The sequence below is a fragment of the Pipistrellus kuhlii genome, unplaced genomic scaffold, assembly GCF_014108245.1.
Source record: "Pipistrellus kuhlii isolate mPipKuh1 unplaced genomic scaffold, mPipKuh1.p scaffold_m20_p_3, whole genome shotgun sequence".
Classification (NCBI taxonomy): domain Eukaryota; kingdom Metazoa; phylum Chordata; class Mammalia; order Chiroptera; family Vespertilionidae; genus Pipistrellus; species Pipistrellus kuhlii.
This window is the reverse complement of record NW_023425529.1, coordinates 182,649,167-182,665,084: the sequence shown is the minus strand read 5'-3', so window position 1 is coordinate 182,665,084 and position 15,918 is coordinate 182,649,167. Positions and strand designations below refer to the sequence as shown.

Here is a 15,918-nt window from a genome sequence, read left to right as displayed (position 1 = left end):
AACCCATGGAGACCAATGGGTGAGCAGACAGGAAGGCAGTGAGACTGTCACAGGAAGTTGCCCACCGTTTGGCTCAAATGCACCAGGAAAAGGAATGTATTCCATGTGGGCAGGAGGAGACAGGTCATCATCTTTTCTGGCTGAAATTATGTCTCAGAAGAAGGTTCTGGAAGATATTTCAGATTATCTTTTTTTTTTTTTCATGTTTTTTCTTTATTGTGTCGCTTCCTATTTTTTTATTTTCTTCTTTATAATTTTAACTCCCTGGCTTTATTTTTTTTCATGTCTTTCTGTATCTCACAACTAGTGTAGTTTTGATTCATAGTGCTGTTTAACAGGGTATTGGACAACATTTGTGCCTAAAAATTGGTTTAGCTCTTTTAATCAGAAGATCAATTCAAGGAGAGGCTGTTCTTTAAACGTCAGTCCAGCCAGTTGTTTGTACAGTGTGACTGGATAGTGTAATCCAAGTTTGACATGTAAAGATATACTTAGAATAGCTCTAACTCTGGCTCGGAAAACATCAAAAACTAAGGATAACGTACTTCCTTCTACTCATTCTTCATAGAGCAGACATGGTATTCTGAAGTTAATCTCTAATGTGGACTTGAATTAATTCAAAGCAGCCAGATAATTGCCACTACTCCCTTCGCTTTGTTCTGAACTTTAAAATTCATGCTGCATTGTGAACTCAGAGTTCTTTTGTGGTTTGTTCATATTAATGTACTGTTAATTCTGTTGTTCATTCCTGAAAGCATGAATATAATGTCATACTGTGGCTTTTTTTTTTCCGTACTGAATCTTATTTATTGTAAATGGTTTCCATAACATAATACTCTAAGACACTAAATCACTCCAATAATTCAGAGAGCAAGTAAGATTTTAAGTTCTTAGGAACTGATTACCATTTGGGGCTGATTTATCTGATCTAACTATTTAACCAGATGCCCAACCTGAACTTCCATGTGTGCTAGGACCCCCTGATAAAGAAGACGATGGTAACATAAAAATACTAGCTTTCAACAAAACAGGTGCAAAAATAATATTCGGAGGTCATTCTTTTTTAGGGAAAAAAAAATATTTTATGCGATCAAATCTTCTCATATAAAAAACTACACTCTGCCCATGAAAAAAAAAAAATGGAAATACAGTCTCAGCACACAGTTGTGGAAAATAGGGAAGTGCATTGTATTTCCGCTGTGGCTGACGGAGGGACTTGGTCTGTCCCCACTGCAGTGTCGGTGGGATACGAGTACGAGTCGTGCTTGGACCTGACCCTGTGGGAGAAGAGGACAGCCATTCTGCAAGGCTACGAGCTGGATGCCTCCAACATGGGCGGCTGGACGCTGGACAAGCATCACGTGCTGGACGTGCAGAACGGTAAGGTCGTGGTCCTCGTGACCGTTGCTCACCTTTACCCCGATTGGGTTGCGCAGCAGTTTGTTCTGTGTGTGATGGGATTCGCATGGGTAAGAAAAGATAGTTCCTCGGGCTTCTGGGGGTCCTTCAGGATGCAGAGCCACGAGCCAGCCACGCCCATACCGCTCCTGATTCGAGGATTCAGATTCTGTTTCACACAGTTTGGCAGATCGCTGTATGCCTTCAGAAGTTCTTTACACACACAGCGAGGGAACGCTGTCTCCATACACCTTTGTCACTGTGAGAACAAACAGGGCGGAAAGTAATGACCACCAGGCCCAGCACTTCACCAGGAGACTGTGAGCCGGCAGGGAGACCACAAGCCGAGAGCTCGGGGATAGCCCACGCCTCAACAGAATAGCATATAGTCTGTTTTTATTTTTATTTTTATTTATATATATTTTATTGATTTTTTTACAAAGTGGAAGGGAGAGGAATGGAGAGTTAGAAACATCCATGCGAGAGAAACATTGATCAGCTGCCTCCTGCACACCTCCCACTGGGGATGTGCCCACAACCAAGGTCCATGCCCTTGACCAGAATCGAACCTGGGACCCTTCAGTCCCCAGGCTGATGCTCTATCGCACATGTGTCAAACACAAGGCCCGAGGGCCAAATCCGTCCCCACCAGGCCTTGCAATGTGGCCCGCACCGCGCTGTCATCGCTGCACTCCGCTGCATTTCCATCACAATGACAGTTTATGACTGTTCAGTAAACCATTCGGCCCGCGATTTAGGCTGGATTTTAGATTTTGGCCCCTTCTCTGATTGAGTTCGACACCCCTACTCTATCCACTGAGCCAAACTGGTCAGGGCTATGGTTTGTTTTTATTAAAATACCAGCTCCGATGTGAAAAGTAGACTCCTCAGGATCCTGCCCTCCGAAAGAAGAGCATTGTCAATGATGAAATACACGTTATTTTTAAACGCAAGGTAACCTGTTTGTGGAGGGAAGTGAATGTGGTCTGAAGCGTTATCCAGGAACAGTGTGACATGTGCCTCACTGGATAAACCGGGGGGGTTGCCATCATGACAAGCTGGGTAAGCGGAGAAAATAGATGAAGGAAAAGGGGAGGCAGGAAGGCAGACCCTGACAGGTGCCTGGGCAGGCTCTCTGCAGCATGGAACGGAACATTCTAGCGCTCCTCCTTCTGCTCTGTCAGAGGAGAGGAGACTCAGGCTCGGCCGTCGCTCAGGGAATGCCGGGGCGAGCCGGCGCAGGAGGGCGTGGGCTGGCCCAGGGGGCTCCTCTGTGAAGGTGGCAGCTCTGGCTCTCACAGGAAGTTGGAGTTCCATGGTTGTCAGATGACATCCTCCCAGCAAGGAGGATCTGAGCTGTCATTAATGTAGCCTTTAGGTACGGAAGGCGAAATGCGATTTATTTGTTGTGATGGTCTAGTCTTATTTAGATTCCTTTTTCTTAACTATGATTACACCTGTTTTTTTCTCTCTGATTTCCTTACGTGAGTTGGCTATGATTGTTGCATCACCCAAATAGCAGAGCATTAAAAAAGTAATCCTAGAATCCACCTAAAATGTGCTCAACTCCAAGGGGAATGTCATTATTTTTACCTCTCCTTCGCTTTAAAATTGTCCCAAAGTGGGAGGAAAAAATAATCTCTCATATTTCCTGTTTGTACTTTCATAGGACTGATTCTTTTAAGTTTGTCTGCTAAATATATATATATATATATATATATATATTCACATACACACACACACACACATAAACACACACACACACAAGCAGTCCTCAGGTTATGTCGCACTCCACATACATTGTTTCGTGGTTACATCGCCATCTCCCATCTACCTAATAAAAGAGTAACATGGTAATGGATCGTACCTTCGCAACGCCCACCAACCAATCAGGAGTGAGTATGCAAATTAGCCCAACAAAGATGGCGGGTTAATTTGCATGTGCAGGCACCCAGTGGCCGGGGGCGGGTCGTTCCACACCATCCCAGTCGCTCTGGGCCTCTGGGCAGCATGGGAAGGCGGAAAGGCAGCTCCAGTCCAGACTGGAAAGGCTGCTCTGGCCAGGGCAAAGGCAGTGCCAGCTGCCAGAGGAAGGAAGACCTACTCTTGCTCAAATCTTCGTGCATCAAGCTCTAGTTTTTTTGTTTTTTTTTAAGTTCCGTCATTTTGACATACGTACATGCGTGCTTTCTGTTTTTTATTATTTATTTACCATAAGTAAAGGTCAGGAATTGTTATCTTTTAAGGTTTATTTTACTGTTTCATTACTGCCATGTACGTAACCCATATGAGTGACATAGGTGCTTATGTAGGTGGGGTCCGACTTGGTGCAAAAAAATCACATTACGTCATGTCTTAGGAACAGATCTCCAAGGTAACCTGAGGGCCTACTGTGTGTCTACATATGCCTTGCAGTGTAGATCATTCAAGGAGTATACTATGGCCAGCTCGAACGTTAAAGTGGGGGGTGGGGAGTAATACAGATCACACACTGAAAGGGCCATGAGATCTGCCCGGAACAGTGACAGCTGACAGCCCACCATGCACCAGGCGGAAATGGAACCCTAGACCTCTATATAATCATGGTAACTGAATAGAAGTAGAATCCCAACTCAGCTCCTTCCTAACTAGGAAAATGCTTCATTCTCATTTGGAATTTTTCTCAGATTTTCATTGAAGATCATAAAGGAGCAGGTTGGCATTTTGTCTTCTTAACATGATTGTCACTTAGTGCCCTGCAGGAGAAGGCATGTTCGGTCATGAATCCCACCCCACCCACCCCACAGCAGTTTTCTTATATTTGCCATTTTGAATAACTGGAGGTACATGCCTTTTTATATCAGATAAGAGGAAAAGCAAGGAAGAGATTCTTTGACAGGGTAGTAGAATATTGGAGGTTTGCTCTATACTTCCTAACACTCTTTTCCAAAAAGTATTTTTAACTTTTTTCAAAACCAATGATGGGCCCAGTTGGTTAGAGCAGTGGTCAGCAAACTCACTAGTCCACAGAGTGGCAAACCACTGCTCGAGAGCTGCAGTTTGCCAGCCACTGGGTTAGAGCATCATTCTGATACACCAAGGTGGCAAATTCAATCCCTAGTCAGAGCACATGCAAGAATCAATCAATCAATGCAACAATAAGTGGAACAATAAATCTCTCTCTCTTTCTCTCTCTCTCTCCCCCCCTCCCAAATAAATAGATACCAATGACAAACTCTTAAGGAAGACATTTATATTCTATATTATGGTACACTCTTTATTTTTTTAGCAAACAAAATGAGTGTATTCAGGAATAGCAGAGGATCTGTAATACGGGACAAGCCAACTATGGCAAACCCTAGGCAAGTGCGGGAGGCGGGGGGAGGTCAGCTGTTCTGAGTTTGGGAGTCAATCGGGGAAAGCTGTGGCGGCTGTGGCTGGCCGGGAGCAGAGGCAGCGGGTGGTGCTGGGGGGAGGGAGCCACGTCCTTCCGGCAGCGTCTGCAGCTCCGGTGAGTGGGGCTCCTTCCGTCATCCCAGGCTCCTCTTAACTTCGGGTCTTTGTGCGCTTCCGGGCTGTTCTCTGTCTGAGGGCGTGCTTGTGTTTGGTGGTTGCTGTTATTTTTGGATCTCACATAGAAGTAAGATACAGTATGGGGCACGCTGTTAGGAACTGGATCCATTTCTAGAACTTCCAGCATCCTTCAACAGCCAGGTCCACGCACTGTCTCCTGCGGAACATCATGGAGAGCCGGGGCCTCGCACTCGGCTGCCCGTTAGGGTCGTCTGGAGAACCCTAAAGCCTCAGTGTCAAGGCCGCACTCACACCAGCTCAGCCAGACTCTTCCAGGCGAGACCCAGGCTCCCTGGGCAGCCACGTCTCAGAACCTCTGAGGAGGAGAACTTGGGTGTTTACTCCTTCTTAGCAAGCCTTTGTTTCTCTCACCAGACATTCTTTAAACTCCCAACAGACAGCATTGTTTAATACATACATCCTGTGTGTCCTGTCATGATATTTTCCCCTAGGCCTAGGGAATCAAATTGGGTTCTTTACAATAGAATTTGAAATAAGAGTTTTTCCAGCCCGGCAGGAGGCATGGCCCAGTGGTTGCGTGTCGACCTATAAACCAGGAGGTCGTAGTTCAGTTCCTGATCAGGAATCAGGCCCGGGTTATGGGCTCCATCCCCAGTGTGGGGCGTGCAGGAGGCAGCCGATCAATGATTCTCTCTCATCACTGATGTTTCTCTCTCTCCCCTCCCTCCTCTCTGAATTCAATAAAAATCCGTTATTTTAAGTGTTCCCAGCAGCGCTGGGTGAGAGCCAGAGCTGTGGTGACCCGCCGGCTCTCCCTCCATGCGCCGGCGCTGTGAGATCCATTCCTCCTCCTAGGCATCCTGTACAAGGGGAACGGCGAGAACCAGTTCATCTCCCAGCAGCCCCCGGTGGTCAGCAGCATCATGGGCAACGGGCGCCGGCGCAGCATCTCCTGCCCCAGCTGCAACGGGCAGGCGGACGGCAACAAGCTGCTGGCCCCTGTGGCCCTGGCCTGCGGCATCGATGGCAGCCTCTATGTGGGCGACTTCAACTACGTGCGCCGCATCTTCCCCTCCGGAAACGTGACCAGCGTGCTGGAGCTGAGGTACGTGTCTCCCTGGCTGCGATTCCCACGGACGCTCAGCATGCCTCTGTCAAAGGTCCATCTCACTGTCCTGATGTACTGATTTAAACGTGCCTTCCCAATGCGACAGTTCTGCCCAGAAACGGAAGCTGGATTCTTGGTTAAAGTTGGGAAAAAGCACTATAGATATAATAGAGATATAGATATAGATATAGATATAGATATAGATATAGATATAGGTATAGGTATAGGTATAGATATAGATATAGATATAGATATAGATATAGATATAGATATAGATAGATATAGATATAGATATAGATAGATATATTCGCAAATATATAAGTATGAAGTCACCTAATCTATAAAATGTCTCACTGATTTTAATTTTCTATTCTCCCAGACAACAAAACTATGATTTTTTTAAAGCTCTCTAGAATAGCCGTGTCTTTAAAGTTGTCTCTAGAATAACCTTGTGCTCTATTGTGTTACTCTGTTATTTCACAGCGAGTGACATGAAGGCAAGCAATATGTAACTACAGTCATTTTCCTACATTCTTAGCCATGATGCCAGTAGTTAAAGTAACGAATTGTTGTCTCGGCTCTGTTTGTCTCAGTGTGGTTATCAAAGTCATTCTGTTCTGTGCGTTATTTCATGAGCCTTAACCTACACAGTTAATTCCCAGGGATGTTTCTGCTTACGTCGGCCGTTTTCCATACAAATCACTAAAAAATCTCAGTAGTCCACTCGTTATATTTTAGAAACCTTTTCTAACTGTGCTTTCTTCACCTCTTTTACCTGCTTCCACCAAGAAATAAAGATTTTAGACATAGGTAAGCTCCTGGCGTAAAGGCCATTGTATATTTCACGTCCTTGCGTTCTATGCGATGCTCTGACCTTGCTCCATCATGAGAGAGGGCCCTCGGCACCACAGGCATCCGAGGAGGTAAAACCACCCAAGGACCAGCATCATGCGACCTGAGCAAATGACGTAATACAATCCAAAAACTATTTTCATGTCGATCCATGGAATTTTGTGACCAGAAATTATTACAATGAACCTGTTCGTATAACAAAGAACACCTCTCCACTCCAGCTACTGCCTCCCAGCAGCCAAGCCTGTGAGCGGAACAAACACGATGCACACACAGTGGGGGGAAGAAGGAGAGTTGAGTTTGACCAGCAGCCAGGGTAGATCCCAGCTGATCGGGCCCAGAGCGTACTCAGTGCAGGGCCCTCTGTCCAAGAAAAAGCATCTCAACATGCCTTACTTTGGCAAGTTCTCGCAAACCTCAGACTGTGTGACCTGCTGCCATGGGCGTGGCCGGGCTCAGGGGCCCTCGGCGTGTGGGTTCCCCAGGGCCCACGGGGAGTGGCCCCGGGGAACTCCCACTGCCGTTCCCGCTTCCCTGAGCGGAGGGAGGTGCCCGACCAGAGGTGGAAGCAGTTGCGTTTCTACTTCCTGACGGAGGAAGGACTTTCCTCGCAGCCCGGGATGGTGCAGGTGAGCAGCACAGAGCTGGGTTTCCCCGCTGCTGTCCGCTGTGGCCGTCAGCCTGAGCACTTCCCCCGGCAGCAGGAAAGGGGCAAAAACAGTGTTTAAAGTGAAACTAGAGAAATGCAAGACCGCCAGCCAGGCCCAGCGCGGCCATGCCAATCCCTGATGGACGGTGTCGGCGGGGGAGAGTGGCCGAGGGCCATGGGAGACCCCGGAGAGGGATCCGGCTACCTGGCCTTTGTAGTGTCCTGCGGAGGTTGGCAGCCAGGAGCACACTGCCCTGGGAAGGGGGTGGCTGCCGCATGCCCCCGTGAGCCGGCGTGGGCCGGGCCTCTGCAGACGCCCCGTGGGCCTGGGGCTGCCGAGAGGGACACGGAGCCCTCGAGGCCGGGCTGGGTGTGAGAACCCGGCAGAACGTCAGCACGGCGCTGGCCCTGCCTTCCGGGGGCCGCGGAGGACAGGGGACACACACAGGCATGTCTCCCACTGAGCGTGGACGTGTGGAGGCGATGCAGGAAAAACTAGCAGATCAGTGCCCAGGACAGACACTCCACACGCCACTGCCGAGCCACCCACCGTCCTCGGGGTGCAGAGAGGTCCCTGAGACTCGGGAAGGGGCGCCTGTCTTCCCCAAGGTACTAACTGCAAAGTGGGGGACAGGGGTTTGAACCGCTCTACAGGGCGTGCGCTTCCCACTGCAGCACGGCCCGTTTAGAAGGCTAGATGGATTCCGTGATCATCTGACAGATCCGTCAGCACTCTAGCCTCTTTCTCCAGAAAAAGCCCGTGTGGCTAGAGCTTCGCTGTTATTAACAACACTTTACACGTGAACGCGTGCTGCACTCACTCGTGGTGGTGGCCGTGATGCTGTGGGTCCCTCTCTCATGATGCTCCGAGCCTCCCGCCTCTCTCTGCACGTCACCCCAGCCCCGTGCGTGCTCCTGCCTGTCCCTCCATGTGCTGCCTGGGACGCACACCGTTCGGGTTCTATGTCGATGTCCTCCTCTACTCGATCCATGTTCACTCATCACTGAACCACGTGGACAAGCCATAGGAGAAGACCAAGCCCGTGCTCTCAGGCCTCGGAATCTCAGAGGGCCGTGGTGGGCAAACGGCGGCTCTGGAGCCACAGGCGGCTCCTTGGCCCCTTGGGTGTGGCTCTTCCATAAAATACCACGGCCTGGGCGAGTCTGTTTGGAAGAAGTGGCGTTGGGAGAAGTTTAAGTTTAAAACGTGGCTCTCCAAAGAAACGTCCATCATTGTGCTGTTGATAGTTGGCTCTGTAGACGAAGGAGTTTGCTCACTGTCATAGGAGAAGCAAGATAGAGGTGTAACGGACCATGCATTTCCATATCATTCGTTGACACTTCATCACATCCACAGCTCGTGCGGAGAGCGCGGTTCTGGGGAGGAAGAGGGTCCTGGGAGGCGGGGGGATGGGAGTGGTGAGGAGCAGTCTCCTTGCAGAGTTGGTATTTGATGTAAGTCAATAGATGAAGTCTGGCCGTAGCCAGTTTGGCTCAGTGGATAGAGCATCGGCCCTCGGACTGGGGGTCTGATTCCAGGCAGGGGCATGTACCTCGATTGTGGGTTCACTCCTTGGAGCCCCTGGTCTCCAAGTGGGAGGCAACCCGTAGATATGTCTCTCTCACATCGATGTTTCTCTCTGTCTCTTCCCCTTCCTTCCACTGTCTCTTAAAGTCAGTGGAGAAATATCCTCTAATGAGGACCAACAACAACAACAACAACAAAGAAGTCTTAAATAGAACCACCAGAAGAAAGGAGGGGAGAGTCAGGAAGCAAAAAGAGAGCAAGTGAAGTTACTGAGGTCTGGGAAGGAGATGAATAAGATATGTCTTGGGTCCTAACCAGTTTGGCTCAGTGGATAGAGCATTGGCCTGCGGACTGAAGGGTCCCAAGTTCGATTCCAGTCAAAGCCACGCACCTTGGTTGCGGGCACATCCCCAATAGGGAGTGTGCAGGAGGCAGCTGATCAATGTTTCTCTCTCATCAATGTTTCTAACTCTGTAGCCTTCTCCCTTCCTCTCTGTAAAAAAAAATCAATGAAATATATATATATTTTTTAAAAGATACATCTTGAGGTACTCGGACCCACCTGAATCTGAGCAGGGGACTCGCGTTAGCAATGATGAGGGAGACGGGGGGACAGGCAGGTAAGGCAGGTAAGGGCCTTGCTGAGGGCCTGAGCGCCCTAAGGAATGGCTCTTCTCTGCGGGAACCCTTTCCTGACCTTGAACAAGATGGCGGCGTACTCAGGGCAGCCTCCCAGGAAGACGGGTTCGGTCCGGTGTCAGTGGCCAGGGTGGCGTGGTGATGAGTTAGAGAACCGGGAGATGGTAGGTGCCTGCCCTAGGATGGCTGTCACGAAGGAAATCAACCAATGAAACAAAGAAATGAAGGGAATGGACACACTGCATATGGGCGACAAGGAACAGGGAGATGTAGAAACTATCCAGGGTTTTTGAGCCCACGTCATGCGATGATAAATCATTGACCAGAATAGCTTAATAAGCAATCAGTCAAAATTGATACTTGATTAATTAGCTAATTAATTAATCAAAGCCAGGATATTGGAGCTTCTTAATTTAGCTTTAAAAATTAGAATTCTTTTCCGATGCTGCTTCCCATTTGGCTGCCTTCCTAGACCATTTCCCTCGTGTAGCTGAGGGGATACGGCCTGGGGGGGTCCCCTGGCTTGTCCTCCCCCTCTTTTCTGGCTAGTGTAAAAGTCATGAAAGACCTAGGAGCAGGTGACCGGAAAGAAAAATAAATTGGAAAATGTGTCAACATCTATAAAAACGAGTGGTGTAGTCAGTTGTTAATAATTAACCAAAATGTAAAAATGCATGCTTCTGGTCCTCTTACGATGTTTCACATACTATCAGCCATCTCATTAATTGCACTAGTGGGGGAACTAATTAATATGAATGTTAAATGATAAATATAAAATCACAGTCTTATTATTTGAAAATTTGGAATATTTCCGCACACTCAAGTTAGTAAGTACTGCCAGCTTATTATATCAAATAAAAGTTCCTAGCGATGCTCTAATGAATAAAGAGATATATGATAAATACTACCGCCACCAACATGTTCAATTTTTTATACGGATGGGAGCTTCTGAGAAGCTTAAAAGATAAGTTTCTCTTAGGTATGCTAAAATTTCTCCATAGGATACTTGTAGTTTTCATAGTAAATTTCCACTCATTTCTATTACAATGCTTAAAATTCCTGAAATAAAGGAACTTAAATTTATTGATACCAGCCAAAGCCACGGGCATTTCAGTATTTAGCCAGGGACTGAAAATCAACCTTGTGGGGCTTATATCGCCATTAAAAGATAAAAGGACACATGGGTCACATGTCTGTGAATCGGAATCAACTAAAGTTTAGATACAAATTATAAAAGCACACTTTTCATCGGCTTCACGTGTAAAGCACGAAGCAGGCAGAAACCCCTGCTTTTGATGATCTTGCCCGTCGTAGTGTGGCAGCCAGGAAGCAGGCATTTCCCAGGGCTGCCCACCGTTTCTGACTAAGCAGGTAAATAAAAGTGCTAATACCGCCGGTGGGTAGCCTGTTCTTGGCTGACATTTCTCTAGTCCACGAGGTTGAGTTAGGGCCAGATGAGGGAGCAGCCTAGTCTGTGTTTCCCCGTGGGCCTGGGCCCAGTGGGACGAGGCCACAGGGACGGCTGGGCAGTGAGGCTAGCCAGGCGGTTTGGGTGAGCTAAGAACCAGGGTGCACAATGCTGAACGGTCTAACCCTGACCTCAGTTTCTCCGATGTTGCTCTTCTTAGCGAGGGTCTTCCTGTGAACGGAAACATTTCTGGAATGGGGGCCTCAGTCACTCCCGGGAAGGTCACCATGCCCCTCCTGCCGACAGACTCCAACAATCTGCCGCCTCTAGTAGGACATAAAATGGTGTATATTTGCACTAGCTAATAGTTGTGAAACCAACCTTGCCAGATTACAATGGTGCCACCAAGACAGACAGGCTGCTATGGTTTCTCAGGGGCGGCTGCTCTGTGGCTAGGTCTTCTGGGAGAAAAGAGGAGAATCCCCGTGAAGAGGTGCAGGTGAAACTGAAGGTGTATAGGCTTTTCCGGAGGGTCTGGGAGCAGCACCTTCCTGGAGCTTTGTTCCTGCCACTCAAGGGCGATCTCTTACTGGCTTTGCCCAAAACCACAAAGATTTAGAGAACTTGCGTCTGTCTTTTAAGCAAGAAGCAGATCATCTTCTAAAGGTAGTTATTTATAAGATGGGAAGGAATAGTCATGTCAGACATCGTTACCAGTTCTTTTATATACATATATATATATATATATATATATATATATATATATATATATATATATTTTTTTTTTTTTTTTTTAATTGATGTCAGAGAGGAAGGGGTGGAGGAGAGAGAGAAACATCCATGACAGGAGAGAATCAATGGTCAGCTGCTCCCTGCACTCCCCAACTGGGGATCAAGCCTGAAACTGGGCATGTGCCCTTGACTAGGAATCGAACCATGACCTCCTCGTTCATAGGTCAATGCTCAACATTGAGCCACCTGGCCAGACTTCTACCAAGTCTCTCCTGTAGGTCATTGTGAGTCACTGCTCATCTTCAGGCTTTTGGTACTGACTGCAGGATACAGTGTTGCCCGTGGTGGGCTGTTATGTTACGGTATTGCCCAGGGTGGGCTTTTTGGTTACGGTGTTGCCCAGAGTGAGCTGTTTGTTTACAGTGTTGCCCAGGGTGGGCTGTTTGGTTACAGTGTGGCCCGTGGTGGGCTGTTTGGTTACAGTGTGGCCCGTGGTGGGCTGTTTGGTTACAGTGTTGCCCGTGGTGGGCTGTTTGGTTACAGTGTTGCCCGTGGTGGGCTGTTTGGTTACAGTGTTGCCCAGGGCGGGCTGTTTGGTTACAGTGTTGCCCAGGGCGGGCTGTTTGGTTACAATGTTTTCCATGATGGGCTGTTTTGTTACAGTGTTGCCCGGGGTGGGCTGTTTGGTTACAGTGTTGCCCAGGGCGGGCTATTTGGTTACAGTGTGGCCCTGGGTGGGTTGTTATGTTACAGTGTTGCCAGGGTGGGCTGTTTGGTTACAGTGTTGCCAGGGTGGGCTGTTGCTCTTTCTCTGCATATGAGGAGTAGCTCCCCATACATGGTAGGGCTCACGTATGATCCTTTCTTACAGCAGCAACCCAGCTCACAAATACTACCTAGCCACTGACCCCGTGACCGGAGACTTGTACGTTTCGGACACCAACACCCGCAGGATCTACCGCCCCAAGTCGCTGACGGGGGCAAAGGACCTGACGAAGAATGCCGACGTGGTCGCGGGGACCGGGGAGCAGTGCCTGCCCTTCGATGAAGCCCGGTGTGGGGACGGGGGCAAGGCTGTGGAGGCGACACTCATGAGTCCCAAAGGTACCGCCTGCCCTTTACCAGTTTGGGAATTTCCTTCTATTTAAAAAAAAAAAATTTTTTTTTGAAATAAAAAGGTAGATAATCCAGTCAGTGCGGGTGGGGCTCACTGCGGGGTCTCACGTTTCACCCTCGGCTCTCTCTGGGATGCCACTGCACACCCAGCGTTTGTAAAAGCCGTTGAACTTGAACGCGAGCTGATGTTACAGTAAATATTGGGGTTCTTGGCAATTTTTTTATTGTCAGGCCATTTTTTTTTTTCAACGTTGCGAAGAATAAAGCAGCTACTGTTACTCAGTCACATCCCGCGAAACGTCAGGGAAGTGCCCGACTTCTTTCATCGTCCTGGAATTCCTCCGTCGTGAATGAGTCCCTGGCCTCCGAAAACCGCCACGAAGCAGCCCTCTTAGCCCGCACCCCATTTGGAGATGTTAGGCTTTTGTTTCTCTGCCCTGGGGGGAAAAATGCTTGCTGGGAGGAATTTCTGGAGAGAACAAGAGCTTGAATTCTAGGCGACGAAGGTTTCTAGCTTTTGAGCCCATGGGGACCGACTCCTGGTTCATGTATTATGCCATTCATTACGGTGTTTGGGGTTGAGGGCTCCATTTCTTTTCATTACAGCTAGCAGCTGTTCTGTGCGCAGTGACTGCAGAAAGTATTTGCTGCCCTGAATTATTCATAATAGCCAATTTCACTGTAGCAAGGTCGACAGAATACTCACCTTGGCTCGCATCTATTTTCGTGGGGCTATGCTAGGTACTGTAAGCTCAGTGTGACCAAATTTGACCTATTTCTATAATGCATAGACAACATTATACAGACATTATAGCTTTACATTTAACCCCCACGTTATAGTCTTACGTTTAATGCCCGATGTATATGTGTCACACACACCAAGTGGGAATTCTCACAAAGGTGGGTTATTTCTTTGTTACCGTGTACCTGTGTTTGTATTGTGTGTTTCACACCCATGTTGGGTTTTTCCTAATGTGTTTGCAATCTGCTGCATTTTAGGAGTAACTAATGCCTGCTCCCTACCGCCCACGTTATCCCTGAAGTGAACTGTGGAGTTGAGTGATGGTGCCTAAATGTAGCATCAACCGTTGAATCTTTTTTGGAAAACTTACTAACCCTTGCTTCTCTTGGATCAAGGAATGGCGGTTGACAAGAATGGACTGATCTACTTCGTTGATGGGACCATGATCAGAAAAGTTGACCAGAACGGGATCATCTCGACCCTCCTGGGCTCGAATGACCTGACGTCGGCCAGACCTTTAACCTGTGACACAAGCATGCACATCAGCCAGGTAGCTCCGGCTCAGCCGAGCGGTTTCTCTTCTCGGGGTCTCGCTCGCAGGGTCAGCAGGCTGTGACGGCACCAGTCACACTGCCTGTATCCTGGCGGGCAGTGGTGTGATAAAGCAATCCCTTTTAACTGTGTCTTAGGAGCTAATAAAAAATTATTTTCTTCATATATATATATATATATATATATATATATATATATATATATATATATTCCCCCCAGAGGGGAAGAAAGAGGGAGAGGGAGATAGAAAGAGGGAGAGCCGATCAATAATGAGAGAGAGCTGAAACTGGTTTCGCTCACTGGATAGAGCGTTGGCCTGTGGACTGAAGGGTCCCGGGTTCAATTCCTGTCAAAGGCATGTACCTTGGTTGCGGGCACATCCCCAGTAGGGGGTGTGCAGGAGGCAGCTGATCGATGTTTCTCTCTCATCGATGTTTCTAGCTCTCTATCTCTCTCCCTCTCTGTAAAAATCAATAAAATATATTTTAAAAAATAATAAATAATAAAATAATGAGAGAGAATCATTGATTGGCTGCCTCCTGCACACTCCACCCTGGGGATGGCGCCCACAACCGGCGCATGTGCCCTGACCAGGAATCAAGCCGTGACCTCCTGGTTCACACATAGATCAATACTCAACCTCTGAGCCATGCTGGCCGGGCAAAGGTTACTTTCCTCTATATAGTTCTGCATTTGATGAATTCAGTGAGCTACAGAATAATTACAACTAAGAAATGCTAAGCATTTGTAATGAAATACCAGGAAAGGAGCAGCATGCAGAGACTCCCAAAAGCACAAACCACTTAGGCCTGGAGTCTTTTTTATTGCAGGACCTCCTTAGGCAGGAGAGAGAGCCCCCTGCGATGGCACCAAGGACTTACGTTTAGAGCTAGGCACTTCATTGCGGGCCTTTCTGGAAATATAATAGAACCTGAACATATACACGAGAGAGCCTGCCATTTGCCGGTTATTCCTGCTCACGGAAATGTCTGTGTTCATACCTCATTGACATCTATTAACTCTCTACTTAGAGGCTCATCAGCTGTTTGGCTGTAGCCTGCAAATCTTTCAGTAAGCTGCGTTTTTTAAACAAAATGCTGTTCCCTACACTTGTGTTCATGAAAAAAAAAATTTTAATATATTTTATTGATTTTTTTTACAGAGAGGAAGGGAGAGGGATAGAGAGTTAGAAACATCAAAGAGAGAGAAACATCGATCAGCTGCCTCCTGTACACCCCCTACTGGGGATGTGCCCGCAACCAAGGTACATGCCCATGATTCTCGCTCATCGTTGATGTTTCTGTCTCTCCCTCCCTCTCCCTTCCTCTCTGAAATCAACAAAACATTTTTTTAAAATATATTTCTATTTCTTACAGAGAGGAAGGGAGAGTGATAGAGATTTAGAAACATCAATGAAAAAGAAACATCTATCAGCTGCCTCCTGTACACCCTCTACTGGGGATGTGCCCGCAACCAAAGTACATGCCCTTGACCGGAATCGAACCCAGGACCCTTGAGTCCGCAGGCTGACGCTCTATCCACTGAGCCAAACCGGTCAGGGCCATGCACATGTTTCAAGTTTGTTTTACAGTAGCCGTTCAAGAGTAAGGTGACCAGACATCCTGCTTTTGGCGGGACAGTCCCGCCTTTTAACAATTTGTCCCGCGTCTCTCGGCGTTTT

At 47.8% G+C, this 15,918-nt stretch overlaps 1 protein-coding gene across 10 annotated transcripts in view; it reads left to right on the top strand.

Moving 5' to 3' along the window:
• TENM3 (teneurin transmembrane protein 3) overlaps positions 1 to 15,918 on the top strand; it is a 367,962-nt gene that overhangs the window by 332,641 nt on the left and 19,403 nt on the right. For 7 of the 10 annotated variants that reach the window (XM_045588987.1, XM_045588983.1, XM_045588986.1 and 4 more), the window contains 5 exons: positions 1,237 to 1,380; positions 5,767 to 6,016; positions 6,809 to 6,829; positions 12,699 to 12,931; positions 14,081 to 14,235. In XM_045588987.1, the coding sequence (XP_045444943.1) occupies positions 1,237 to 1,380; positions 5,767 to 6,016; positions 6,809 to 6,829; positions 12,699 to 12,931; positions 14,081 to 14,235 (803 nt within the window). The remainder of the gene's footprint in view (positions 1 to 1,236; positions 1,381 to 5,766; positions 6,017 to 6,808; positions 6,830 to 12,698; positions 12,932 to 14,080; positions 14,236 to 15,918) is intronic. The other 3 variants (XM_036456870.2, XM_045588984.1, XM_045588985.1) reach the window with 2 other exon arrangements.